This window comes from Protobothrops mucrosquamatus, unplaced genomic scaffold (assembly GCF_001527695.2).
Source record: "Protobothrops mucrosquamatus isolate PMUCROS unplaced genomic scaffold, P.Mucros_1.0 scaffold1670, whole genome shotgun sequence".
Lineage (NCBI taxonomy): Eukaryota > Metazoa > Chordata > Lepidosauria > Squamata > Viperidae > Protobothrops > Protobothrops mucrosquamatus.
The window spans coordinates 106,491-120,126 of record NW_015387827.1 but is presented as its reverse complement, the minus strand read 5'-3'; the positions used below and the strand labels follow the sequence as shown (position 1 = coordinate 120,126).

The following is a 13,636-nucleotide window of genomic DNA, read 5'->3' as shown; positions in this document are numbered from 1 at the left end:
CACAGGGTGTCATGGTTGTGGCAAGCTGAGGCAAAAGAGCAGCCGCAATGGGGACGCAGCCCCCACATTCCCTGCTGACCTGGGTCTGCGTGCTGCAAGGCCCAGATGGCTGCTTCTCAAAGCAGCAGAGACCTCCAAACTACCCCCTAGTTCTTCCGCTTTCTCTCTCCGGAGCCCCACACCCACCCCAAACCCTTCCTGTGCTCCCTCCCTCTGCAGCCCTGATGGAAGCAGACCAGCACTATGTCCTCAATGGGGAGTGGGCTGTGGATCGGCCAGGCGCATTCGAGGCAGCAGGCACCCAGTGGCATTACACTCGCACGGATAACGGTCACGAGACCCTTGAGGCGGCTGGACCCACAAGCGAGGATCTGTTTATCATGGTGAGGGGATCCCCTAGCACAGTGGTTCTCAACCTGTGGGTCGGGACCCCATTTGGGGTCGATCGACCATTTCATGGGGGTCGCCAAGCAAGGCTGTCCGCCATTTTTTTTGTCCGCCATTTTTTTCCCTTTTTCCGGCGGGTGCCTTACCTCCCTTGGGCTGGGCCAGCTGGTGGTCGGCCTGCTCCGTCTCTGCCACTTGCCAGCTACGCCTCGGCCGGCGCAAGGGGCGGAACCACGCATGCGCGGTGCTCCCGGGCAGGGAAAGTCCTTGACTTACGACCGGCTGGGTAGTCCTCGACTTACGACCGGTTTAGTCCTCGACTTACGACCGGTTGGGGTCGCGGCATTAAAAAGGTTGAGAACCACTGCCCTAGCAGAAAGGAAATAGCACAAATCACTGTTTTTAGCCCCTTCAAAGACGGCCACCTCTGGACACTAAATGCTGGGTGGGAGGGACAGGCCACCCTCTGATCTGTGGTCCTCACCCTAGAGACATGGGAAACAGCGCACAGAACGTGTGTCTTTGGCTTCTGCTGGTTCTCTAGACTGGTATGCAAGGAAGAAAATTGTATGGGGCCGGGAGCAGTTTTGCAAGGGCAGGCAGCTGGAGAGGGGCTGCCCCTGCTTGCGAGTATGCCTGGCCTCTGCTAACACCCCCCAATCCCCATTGCCAGGTCCTTTTTCAGGAGGAGAACCTCAGCATAGACTACCAGTACTGGGGGCCAAGGAAGCAGATCCCCCACCCTGCACAGGGGGAGGGCCATGCTCTGCGCCAGCCCCAGGCCAGAGAGGTAGAGGCCCAGCACCCAGAAGAGCCTGCGCACTTTCCTGAAGCCACAGCAGCGATGCAACGTTTCACCAAGGCCCAGGAGATGGCCAACGAGGTGCTGCAGAAGGTGGTCACCCCAGCACCGAGGACTCCTACAGCGCCAGGTAGCTCTGGGGCAGGCGCAGAGGGGGGGGCGTCCATTTCAGTTTCTCCAGCAGACGTAGGAAGAGAAGCGATGGGCAGGGGAAGCATGACAGATTTCTCGGTGCAACAGCTGGCCCCGTACCCCAGCTGTGGCCCCAAAGGCCCATAGACATACAGTAGCACCCTCTAGCTGAGCGATGCCACCCCAACTTCCCAAAGGCTACTTTATTCTTTGTTAATGAAGTTCACAAGAAACCAAGCTGGAAGTCCTTTGGAAAGGGCTGCTGCCCGAGAGAAGGGTCAGGCCTTCCTTGCGGGGGGTGGGGGGTGGGTGAAGGGTGGGCACCGGCTTTCTAGGCCACACTGTGCCACATGCTCCCGGGGAAGGAGTCCTTAGGGATGCTCATGCATTGGCAGGCAGATATCCCTGTGAGGCAGAGATGCCTTAGCTGGCAAGCCAGACCCTGAGAGAGTGGGAGAGGGGCCTTGAGGTCATCCACTTCCAACCTGCTCACTTCCAGCACCAGAGACCCCACCTCTCCCGAGGCCTCCCAGGGGCCTATTTCTCCCAGCAAGGAGCAGGCAGACCAACGAGACTGTTGGACATCAGAGTCGCTGCCATAGGAAGCCCTAAACACGGGCACAGACCCTTGACCAATCACAGCCATACCCTCGACATCTTCCACTGCCTCTGTGACTGGTCATGGGCTGCCAAGCCACCCTCAGCTCTTAGCAGGAGACTCTCCCGCTTAGCTGGTCCTTCGGGTCTTCCAACGGTGTGCATCCCCCCCCCCTCTAACGGAGTTCGTTCCCCTTGCCAAAATAGGGTAATTGACTGGGAGCTGCTTTCCCCATTGCCCTTTCAGGAGCTCCTCAGCCCACAGGTGCAGTTGCGCCAGTCCCTCAGCTATCTGCATTCAGCTGAGATGGGTGGTGGAACTGCCCTCCCCTCCACCAAACCAGCTGGCATCATCAGCCCCTAAAAGCCCCCCCCCACTCCTGCAGGTCGGAGGGGTGGCAGCTTGACCAGGAACAACTGGTGGCCCTAGGCCGTTGGAAAAGCACACTGGCCCCCCACAATTTCCCCATGGGACGCTGCCTTTAATCCAGGAGAAGGAGGCCAAACCTCTCCTTGCCAGCGGCGGCAGCAACAGCAACCCAGGCCAGGGCACAGCCCTAACCCTCTCTTTCTCTTTCTCTCCTGGCCTTGCAGGACGGTGTGGGAAGTGCGACCCGCTGAGAGGGAAGTCGCAACGCCTTCACCACTACTGCAACAGCGACTTCGGTAGGTATTCTCCCCACTTGCCGGGCTGGGCTGAGGGAGAGACCGGCTGTGCTGCGGGGAGCTTCTGCCGTGCACCTGCACAGAATGCGGGTCTCCCGGTGTGCCGGTTCCTCCCTTCCGTCCGTCCATGTCGGGCTCCATTCAGGCTGCACAGAAATTGACGTTATGCGGCTTGTTGCCGCCGGTGCAGCCGCTTGGACGGCCCGGGAAGAAACCGACGCCGGCGCTTAAAGAGGCTCTCCGGCTGTGCCTCGTTCGCGCACCACGGGAGCTGCGGCCAGACGGCCCGGGACTGCGGCGGTGGCGCGCCAGGAGGAACGTGCGGAGTCCGCATCCTGGGGGAGCCGGCTTCCGCGCCAGGAAGACTGCCTTCGTCCTCCCTCCCTCCCTCCCTCGCGGACAAGGGCGGGTTGCAGGGGACCCGGGGGGGATGGGGGACCGAGGCTCTTCTCACCGACTGGCTGGCTGGCGGGCTTCTTCCCGGCAGTCTTCCGAGCCCGGATCCTCTCGAAGCGCTACGTCGGCTCCGAGACGCGCTACGATGTGCAGGTGCAGCAGACCTACCACAACCGCTTCCCGCTGCGCTCGCGCGAGTACGTCTGGGTGCCCAACATCTGCGACTGCCCCCACCTGCTGGAGCGGCGCGAGTATCTGCTCATGGCACGGAACCACGTCAACTTCGAGCAGACCCTCAACCGGCTCCTGTTGCAGCGCGACGGCTACGCCCGGCCCTGGTCGCCCCGCGAGGACCTGCAGCTACGAGACGCTGCCCTGCATTGCCAGCCCGGCCCGCCCGCCTGAGAGCCTCCGCCTGCGCCAGGAGCCGCGAGAGCCCCCCCGACTGCTGAGTGCGCCACCAATGCCTCCTCCGCCCCGCCCGGCAGGGGAGCGCACACTTATGCGCCCAGACGCCGGACTCCGCAGCCACCGCCGGCGCGCTGGGCTTCTGAGCCAGCCGACTGCACCGGCAGATCCCGCCGCGCCGCTTCCAAGCCGGGCGAGTCCGGGAGGCTCTCTCGCCTCCCCAGGACTGAGCGGAAGGGCGTCTATTCGATCAGCCCCGAAATTGTCCCCCGGAAGAGCCTCCAAGCCCCGGGCGCCCACTCGCCTCTGGCTCCCTTGGGTGATGCTGCTCCCGAGGGGGCGGATGGACGGACCGCACCAGCCGCCCCGTTCTGTGTTAGGCTCAGGGAATCGCCCTGGGTGTTTCTCCTGCCACCACGGAAGCCACCTTCGGCCCCTCATACCTTTTACCTTCCAACTCGGTATCCTTAATCTTCGGGTGGAATTTTAAGTTTAAAATAAATGTACACGTAAACCACAAGCAGGAAACCAGCTTAAATGCTACTAATAAAGATTTGTAAGTTTATGATCTACGAACACAAATTTAAAGAGGTAATGAAGCCAGTGACTTAAAAAAAACCCCATAAGCCTAAAACTGATGATGTTGCCTTGTTGGGTAATGAAACACTTGCCAAAAGAAAAAAAAACCCACAACCAAGCTCAGAGAGAACCAAGAACCCTGAAGTTCAGTCCTGAACTACAAATATCCTCTTGTGTTTATAAGCCTAAAATTTAAAAAGACTAATTAAAAAAAATTAAATTACAAATGAATTTGCAAAAACGACGATTCCGCGGAGAACGAGATCGGCGCCTCTGCATCCCTCCTCCTGCTCGCACTTACAGCGAAGGCCGGCAGGGGGCGCCAGGACCCAACCGAGACCTCAAAAAAGGAAATCCAGCTGAAGGTGGCGCTTAAAGAAAGCCTAGACCAGTGATGGCGAACCTTTTAGAGACCGAGTGCCCAAACTGCAACCCAAAACCCACTTATGCATCGTCGAGTGCCGGGTGGGCATGGCCCATTGGCTGGCTGTGGCCCGTTGGGTGGGTGTGGCTGCAGTAGTAACGGCAGACTGGGTGGGACTAAAAAGTTCAATCAATCAATTCCAACTTTGCAAGTTTTTTTTTTCCCCGGAAGAAGTTGAAATTGACTGATTGAGCCTTTTTTTTTTTTGCACATGGCGGCAGAGGCCTAAAGCGAAAAGGTTTTATAAAACCCAGCTGAAGCCCTAGGACTGGGGCGATGGCGTGCGTGCCCACAGAGAGGGCTCTGAGTGCCGCCTCTGGCACCCGTGCCCTAGGTTCGCCACCACTGGCCTAGAACGAACTCCTGCCAGCAGGGACCCTCAAATGGGGGAATGTCCTCCCTGCAAGAGAAACCCCTCCAAATAGCCTCAGTCTGTTTTTTAAAAAAGGGGGGAACTACCTCACAGTGACCCTAGTGCTGTAGTCGTCAGGGCAGGTAGGTCGCTGTGAAAGTCTGACACGCCCACAATGGCCTCGGGAGAGCAAATGGGGTGAAGAGGGGAGCCAGGAAGGTCAGTTCCCACCCTTGGCCGGGGGAAGATTCCAAAGCGCAGTAAAAGAATCCCAGCCGGAACACAAAGCTCGGGCCGGGAGTTGTTCTGGAAAGCTCCCCAGGGTGGCTCAGAGACCCCTTTCAAAACCAAGAGGCCGCCATAGCCCAAAGGAACAGCTGTGCTCCAAGAAGCACTGCAAGGAGCACCTGGCAGAAAGCGAATCAAAGAAAACTCTCTGTCCGGACTAGGCGATCTGCAGGGGGCACCGCTAGGCTCCCCGCTGAAGAGTCTGGATAGGAGCCCATGGGAGAGCCACCCCATTCGGCCTGACAGATCTGGGTGGCCTGTGGTGTAATCTGCATTAACTCTTATTATGTCGTTGTATATTCTGATGTTACTGTAGGTTGGTTGAACTGTATGCCGCCCTGCATTGTGGGTGTCCGTATAAATTGACTGAATAAAGTGATCAGCCACATTGGTAAAACTAAACTAATTCCTGGGGCCAGGCGGGACCTCCACGATTGTAGCAATGACCTCCTGGGCTGCATCAACAGGTCAAGCCGAGACCAAAAGAGGCCTTTGTTTCATCAGCATGGGTCAGTCAGTCCCTGGGCACCATATTTTAGGAGGGATATTGAAAAAGGGGGAGAGGTCTCTCCAGGGGAGAGCAAGCAAGGTGAGGTGGGGCCCGAAGAGCAGCGGTTGGGGACCTTGGGGGTGTTTAGCCTGTGGGATGCGCTGGGGTGGTTGAACGCAGAGGCCGGCTGCACGGGGGCCGGAGGGCCTTCGCACGGGGATTCCCACACTGACACCAGGGACAGCCTGGTGGTCTCCAAGGTTGCTCGCACGCCATGGATCTGTGAAAGGAGTTCCCCCTCGTATCTCAGGGCCGATGTCGGCAGAACGGGGAAACTCAGATGCGCCCTCCGTGGAGGCTGGTCCCTGCCACGGGGATCTCTTCTGAAGGGAGGAGGCAGCCCCCCTGGCTATGCCTGCCACCCCCAGGTGCTGAACCTGCGCACAGAGGCCACTCCGTGGATGGGGAGGGGGCAGGGGAGACTGTGGCCCACTTCCTGGCATGTCTCCTTGTAGGGGTCCAGAATCACCATGTTTGGGACGGCGGTGTTCCCCCGCCTCTCCGCCAGCAGATAGATGCGTCCGTTGGCCGAGCTGCATCCTTCAAAGAACTTCTGAGCCAGGCCGTCCTCCTCCACGGGGGTCCACTCGTCAGTGCAGACGTCGAGGCGGAAGGCCCCCCCTCCGACGGTGTAGAGGGCCCCGTTCAAGGCTGCCACACAGAGGTCATACCTGAAGGGGAGAGAAGCAGGGCAGGGGGAGGGAGGTACCCACAAAAGACACTGTTCTTTGGAACTAGTTGGACCCACTGACAGGAGCCTCCCTGCCCCACGAGGAGCTCCCCCCAGAGCCTGAACTGCCGGCAGCCGAAGAGCTCAATCCTGTTGAGAAGCAGTATTGGGGTGCTCCACATCTGGGGCACCTATCAGGGTGGGCTTTCATACAGTAGCTTCATCTTTCTGAAACCCGCATGAGTTAAGGAATCTTTCCCCCCAAAAGGCATGTCTGACGGAGGGCAGAAATGGCCCCCAAGCCCACCTTTTGGCCCGGCCTCTTCTCTTCTTTGGCCACACAGGACACTCTCCCCCTCCCACAAAAAAAAAACAACACAACACCCCAGGAAAGCCAGGCGCAGCCTCACCTTGGCAGCGGTGAGAAAGAAACAACATCCCACGTGTCTCTCTCTATGTCCAGCCGCTGAACTGCCCGGCAGACGTCCCCGTTCTCATCCAGGCCACAGACCACGTAGATCCGCGTCCCCACACCGGTGGCTCCGGCTCGTTCCACGGGGTGGATCAGGGGACTGGCGGGTTCCCAGGAGGACTCCGCCAGGGCAAGGCGCTCGACGCTGGGGGTGATGCCCTCCGGGGTGCTGCCCCCCATCACGTAGAGGTGGAAGCCAACCCCCACTGCGCAGTGGCTGTCGCGAGCCTCCTTCATGGCCGGCCCCTCCAGCCAGCGGTCATCCCAGCTGTTGTAGATCCACACCCGGTCCACGGGGGCCCAGAGAAACTCCTCCCGGAAGTTCCCTCCCGTGACGAAGAGGAGGTTGCCTGCAGAGAGAGCGCAGGGAAAGGAGGAAGGGCGGCACTTCGCTCCTGGCTGGGAAAAGAAAAGGGTTGGGCCGCTCCCTCCTGGCATGGGGAGGTGCCCCCCTCTTGCCCTGCCCGGGACCCTCAGCAACAGCGCACCAGGCAGACTCACAGTAGCGCCCTGTGGGGCACCCTAAAGTGGGGCAGGCTGACTGCCACCCATGGGGGGGGGGAGGAGCGGGAGCCCCTGCCTGGAGCCAAGGGTCCCAGGCGAGCCCCAGAGGCCGCTGTTCCCCAAGGACTGGCGTTTCAAGGGAGGTTGCCTCGGGACAACCTGCTCCCTATTTGGCCACCCAAACTCTCTCGCTCTGCCCCACCTGCTTTCTCCAGGCCCCACCCTGGTCAGCCAAGGGGCGCTCGGAAGTGAGGAGGCTCCCAGCCACCCAGAAGCGGAGCAGCTCTCCTCCTGTCCCTGTGTCTGCCCAGAGAGCATTCGGAAGGCTGCCACCCAAGTGCACTTTCTAGCTTGCAGCCCATCCAGACTTGGAAGCCGAGCCCCGGATTCAAATCCCAGCTCCCACTTCCCTCCAGTTCCTCCCTGGCCATTGGGAAGGGAGGCCGAAGGCCCAGCAGCTGCAAAGCCAGGAACCGGCCCCAGGACAGAGAGCCGGGGAGCCCCTCTGGTTACAGGGCAGCTCTGGCACCGGGGGGGGGGGGGCTCCTAGACTAGAGTGAAGCGCATCTCGGTTGGCTCATCTTATCAGAAGGGCTTTTAAACTACGATTGAGGGGCGGGGGCAATCTTCACGACCTTTAGCACCTAGTAGGGAGGGAGTAAAGAGAAAGAAGAAATAAAAAAAGAAAAACATAATGTAGAGAGTGATGGAAAGGATACAAATGGACCCAACAAAAGAAGAGGTGGAGTTGCATTATATACAAAAGATCACTATAGCTCCACAGAAATCCACAAAACCAAGGATGAAAACCTCCCTATTGATCCATATGGGTCAATATAAAAGGAAAAAGTGACATTGCCATAGGCATATACTACAGGCCACCCAATCAAGCAGAAGAAATAGATGGACTCTTTGCTAATCAATTAAGAAATGTATGTTGGAAACGTAACACAGTAGTAACGGGAGACTTTAACTACACTGAAATCAACTGGGAGACAAACTCTGCAGCCAGAGGGAGATCGAACAGATTCTTAACCAAGCTAGCTGGCAACTTTGTCACCCAAAAGGTGGAGGAGGGAACTAGAGGAAAAGCTACACTGGACGTAATTCTTACTAATAGAGAAGAAGAAGTGATGGAGGGAGTTGGAGTTGCCGGAACCTTGGACCACACTGACCATGTCATACTGGAATTCAATATAATGCAAACACAAGCAATAGAATACAACCCAACCAGTGTCTTAAACTTTAAAAGAGATGATTTTAACAAATTCAGAGAGCCTAAGCAAAATTTCATGGATAAAAATCCTAAAGGGGAAAAGGCTCAGAATGAGCAAAAGCTCAGAATGAACAAAGACTTGCAACAAAAGTCAAAAATAATAAAAAGTTTCTTTCAACATATAAATAACAAGAAAAGAGTCAAGAAAAGAGTCGGTCCACTAAAGAGAGAAGATGGCAAGCAAGAGAAAGCAGAACGGCTTAATTCATTCTTTGCATCTGTCTTCAGGCAAAAAGAAACTATAGCCCAACCTAACAAACACATAACTGTAAAAGACAGGCTAGAAATAAAAATTAAAATAAGAAAATGGTAAGAGAACCTTGACGAATATAAATCACCAGGACCTGAAAGATTACATCCCAGAGTTCTGAAGGAGCTGGCAGATGTTATCTCAGAACCCTTGCACCACACCTTTCATAAATCCTGGAGCACCAGGGAAGTACCTGAGGATTGGAAAAGGGCTGATGTGCTTCCCATCTTCAAGAAAGGGGAAAAAACCAGACCAGGAAAATCAGCCTAACCTGGGAAAATACTGGAAAAAATAAACAAAAAACAGATCTGTGAACATCTAGAAGCAAACAAAGTTATAACTAGCAGCCAGCACGGGTTTGTTAAAAAAACAATCATGCCAAACCAATCTTATTTCACTCTTTGACAGAATGACTAAATTAGACCACTTGCGAAATGCTATGGACGTATACTTAGACTTCAGCAAGGCATTCGACAAAGCAGACCACAACCTACTCCTTGGTAAGCTAGAAAAATGTGGGATAGGCAGCACCACCACCAGATGGATTTGTAACTGGCTGGCAAACTGTACTCAATGGCTCTACATCCACACGCAGAGAGGTAAGCAGTGGGGTACCACAAGGCTCCGTCTTAGGCCCAGGACTCTCCAACATCTTCATCAATGACTTAGATGAGGGAATTGAAGGGGAACTCATCAAATTTGCAGAAGACACTGAGCTGGCAGGAATAGCCAACACCCCAGAAGACAAACTCAGGATCCAGATGGATCTTGACAGACTTGAACGATGGGCCCTATCCAACAAAATGAAATTCACTTAGGCAAGAAAAACCAAAGGTACAATTACGGAGTAGGTGAAACCTGGCTCAAAAACAATAATTGTGAGAGGGACCTTGGAGTCCTAGTGGACAACCACTTAAATAGGAGCCAGCAGTGTACAGCAGCAGCCAAAAAAGCTAACACAATCCTTGGTTCTATAAACAGAATAGGATCAAAATCACGTGAAGTATTAGTACCGCTTTATAAAACCTTAGTAAGGATATACACCTGGAATACTACATTCAGTTTTGGTCACCACATCACAAAAAAGACGTTGAGACTTTGGAAAAAGTACAAAGAAGAGCAACTAAGATGATTAAAGGCCTGGAGACAAAAGAATATGAAGAACGGTTGCTGGATTTGGGTATGGCCAGTCTAAAGAAAAGAAGGATGGGGGGGGGGGGGAACATGATAGTAGTATTCCAGTATTGGGGGGGGGTGTCAAACCTCTTCTCCAAAGCACCAGAAGGCAAGAGAAGGAAGAATGGATGGAAACGGATCAAGGAGAGAAGCAACCTGGAATGAAGGAGAAAAGTCCTGAGGGTGAGGGGGAGTTAACCAGGGGAACAGAAGCTGCCTTCAGACGTTGTGGGGGCTCCATCACTGGAGGCTTTTAAGAAGAGGCTGGACAACTGCCTGACTGAGACGGGTACAGGGTCTCTCCTGCTCGACCAGGGGGCAGGACCAGGAGACCTCCAAGGTCCCTAAATCAGCTCTATTCTGATTTAGGAAGCCAGGAGCTGCTCTGGCAGTTCTTCTTGGCCCTCCTTGTTGTAGGGCTGCAGTCCAGAGCCCCCCACCCCACCCCACGGGAAGGAGCATTACCCACGGCAGCCACAGCGTACTGGGTGAGGTTTTTGCTCTTGAGTGGCGAGCAGGCTTGCCAGGCTCCCGTCTTGGGCAGGAAGTGGAAGAGCTCCTGCTGCTCTTGGTCGCGTTTCCCAGCCACCACGAAGAGGGTCTCGTAGCTCCGGCTCGCGCAGGGGGCCTGGGTGGCCTCCTGCCAGTTGGGGGGCGGGAAGCGGTCCAGCTCTTTCAGCAGCTGAGCTGGAGGGTCCAGCCCGGGGCGCTTGCTGCGCTTCACCAGGAGGCTTAGGAAGGGGAGGCTGAGGAAGGGGACCCGCACCAGGCCCACCAGCTCCAGGAAATCCTGGGCCCGCTGGGGCAGGTCTGCCACTACCCACTGCGTCACCGTGTCGAAGACCACATCCTCACAAACCACGAAGAGCTCGTCGCTCTGCAGCAGCTCCCTCAGAGTCGCCTTGGGCAGCTCCTCAACCTCGCCGTGGGTCACCACGTCAGCCCAGTGGCTGAGGGCCACGTTGAGGGCAGCAGAGTCGAGCGCCGGGCAGGCAAAGTGCTGAGCGTAGGCCCTGAGGCTGAGGCAGTTGGAGACACGCAGCTCCCTTTCCAGAAAGGTCTCGCAGCGCCTCTTGGCCGCCTCCAGGCGCAGGAAGTCGGCTGTCTGCAGAAGGCTGGCCACGCTGGCAGGGTTGAGGCTGAGGCTGCCTGTCCGGGTGAAGTCCAGGAGTGCCCGGAAGGGCTCTGCCTCAACCCCCTGGATCCGGATGTGCCGCTCTGCATGCTCCCGGGTGCCACCAAAGAACATGGCCTCAAAATAGCTGCTGTGGCAGGCCAGGGCCCACCGGTTGACAGGGAAGCACTTTCCCTCCACTTCCAAGACTGCGTCACACTCGGCATTGGCCTGAACTGCCATGCACGGGGTCGGATCCATGCCGGCTGGCCGGCCTGAGAAGCCAAACCCAGAATAAAACACCCTCCTGCCCTGCGACCTTGGCTCCCGCTCAAACCCTGGTGAAAGGCCAGCGGAGCAGTTGCTGGGCCCAATATAGACACGACTCCGACCCTAAAAATAGAGAGCAGCCTCCTTTACCCAGGGACCCATGTCACAGCCCCTCCTCCTACCTAGGCACTGCCTCTTTTGCCTGTCCGTCTGGAGCAAGCACAACTGTGTCGATACAAAAGGAAGAGGCACACCGATCCTGGCGACGCGAGGTAACTAGCAGGAAGCCAGATTGGTGCAGATTAGTGCAGGCCGAGACGCCTGAGGTATGAAATCCGGCTGGATGACTTGGCACCAGTCTCTCTCTCTCTCTCTGACAGCACAGCCTACCTCACAGGGCTGTTATGGGGAAAAGAGGAGTATTAACAATGTTTGCATTCTGAGTTGCATAGTACGACAGTAGGATAACTGCTCAGCTGCCCAAAGTCTTTGACCCTTGTCTGAACATTGCAACCGACGGCATTTCAAAAGACTTGACCCTAAGAGAAACGATGGACTGGACTGTGCCTGGGAGGCTGCATCTCCCTTTGGAGAAACAAGTTGGTCACGGAGCAGATCAAACTGTCCATCCACGGCCCAAAGAACCATCTTTGACTGACTGGCGCAGTGCTCTCCTCCTCTTTTTTATCATCCTTATCTTTGTGAGTCAGCCTCCTTGGTGTTGCAAGTTTGCCCTCCGTTATAAAATTGCTAAAATTATTAATCTTTTATGCAGCACTGGAGCTTGGCCAACTTGCCTCTAACATAGAAAGGAGAGAGAGAGAGAAGTTGGAAATAGAAGCTCAGCCATTACTTGTTTGGCCTAGGATGCAAATGGAATAATCAGCGACAGCACTTATACACTAGCCCTCTCTAAGCGGTTTACAGAGTCAGCATATTGCCCCCAACAATCTGGGTCCTCATTTTACAGACCTCTTGCGTTGGATCAAATTCTAGCCCAACAAGCAAAGCTGGATAGTTTGTAACCAAGCAACCATATCCAGACTAGGTTTAAAATGGAGCCCAGGAATCATTTTGAAGAAAATAGCTGTTGTGCCTCACACCCAGAGTACCATTTAAATTGACACTGTTTATAATTTTTTTCTCAATGAGCACTACCCATGAATTTTCACATTCTCCAACATTCAACTTGTGAGAAGATTCAGGAGGTGTTTTATTATTTGTCAACTCGAAAACTCTCCTCCTTCAGTGAGGAATGAAAAGGAAGACGAATGCTGACAAATTACACAAATTTTGTCACCTTTTTTTTATAACTAAGTGTTCACGCGGCTGCCATTCACTTGTCCTGGATGCCTTCCTGAGAAAACAGCACAGAGTTATCAGCAAAGACGAAGGCCGGAGGACACAGGACACAAACCAAGGACCAAACTGCATTGTTTATCCAGCGATTGAAGGAACAAGAACCAACAAGAATAATCGGGCGTATTTTACCAAACCTTCCAATTTTCTTTTGTTTACAGCAGAAAGATGGTCCAAAACAGCTGCAGACAAAAAGACATCACCTCGGTGTAAGACTATGTCCTGGCCCGCATACAGTGTCACACAAAATAAAGGGGGGGAAAATCCTATACAAAAAGAGCATAAAAAAATATTTTCTCTTGCAAACGAGGCTCCTTTCCAGAGACTGCATTCCGCTCCTCCTAAAGTCCGCACCGGTTCAGCCATCTTGCTGTTGAATGAAGGGGTTGGGGATGGCTTCCATGCCGTCCTGTGGGCAGATGAGGACCACGGAGGTCCCTCTGCAGACCACCAGTCCCAGCTGGCGGGTGTCTTCGGTGAGTTTGTACTGGTCATCTGGATCTGTGGGGGGGAGGGGAGGGGAATTAGGAAGGCAGGCAGGTGGCTGGGTGTGTGTGTGTGTGTGTGTCTCCCTGGTCTTCTCTCTGCAAAAAAAAGGCTCCAAAGGGGAGGCGGGAAGCAGGACGGACCCCACTCCCTCCCCCACTCCTGATGACGTCACCCAGCCGGGTCCTGAAACGTCTGCGAGGAAACCGCCAAAACCCCAAAGGGCACCCGGGACACGCAACCCCCCACCCCCACTTTATCCGAAGAGCCCCCCCGGAGGGGGAACGGGGAGGGGGGCCGCCTCCCCTTCGGCCCGGGGGGGGGGAAGAGAGACGCACCTCTCATGTACTCGACGGTGCCGTCCAGCACCAGGTTGAGCAGCGGGTCGAAGCCTTTCAGGACGCCGCTGGCTGTCGGGAGAGAAAGGGAGAAACGCCTGGCACCCCCCCCGTGAGAACCCCGTCCGACCGGCGGCCCC

At 55.5% G+C, this 13,636-nt stretch overlaps 3 protein-coding genes across 3 annotated transcripts in view; 1 reads left to right on the top strand and 2 right to left on the bottom strand.

The window, feature by feature from the left end:
• ADAMTSL5 (ADAMTS like 5) overlaps positions 1–3,385 on the top strand; it is a gene marked incomplete at its 5' end in the record, with an annotated part of 19,748 nt that extends 16,363 nt beyond the window's left edge. The window contains 4 exons of the mRNA XM_015822765.1: positions 220–383; positions 1,061–1,319; positions 2,513–2,584; positions 3,072–3,385. Coding sequence (XP_015678251.1) covers positions 220–383; positions 1,061–1,319; positions 2,513–2,584; positions 3,072–3,385 — 809 coding nt within the window. The remainder of the gene's footprint in view (positions 1–219; positions 384–1,060; positions 1,320–2,512; positions 2,585–3,071) is intronic.
• Positions 3,386–6,657: 3,272 nt separating this feature from the next.
• LOC107293609 (kelch-like protein 21) lies at positions 6,658–11,304 on the bottom strand. Its single transcript, XM_029285431.1, has 2 exons — positions 10,395–11,304; positions 6,658–7,073 (listed from the first exon to the last, which is right to left on the bottom strand). Exons 1-2 carry the CDS (start codon positions 11,302–11,304, stop codon positions 6,658–6,660), a joined length of 1,326 nt encoding a protein of 441 aa, XP_029141264.1.
• A 1,194-nt stretch (positions 11,305–12,498) lies between these two features.
• Positions 12,499–13,568, bottom strand: LSM7 (LSM7 homolog, U6 small nuclear RNA and mRNA degradation associated; the record flags this gene model as incomplete). Its single annotated transcript, XM_015822768.1, is given in 2 exon segments — positions 12,499–13,173; positions 13,497–13,568. Coding segments are annotated over 2 exon segments (215 nt in total), but the record flags the coding sequence as incomplete, so codon positions are not given.
• Positions 13,569–13,636: the final 68 nt, after the last annotated feature.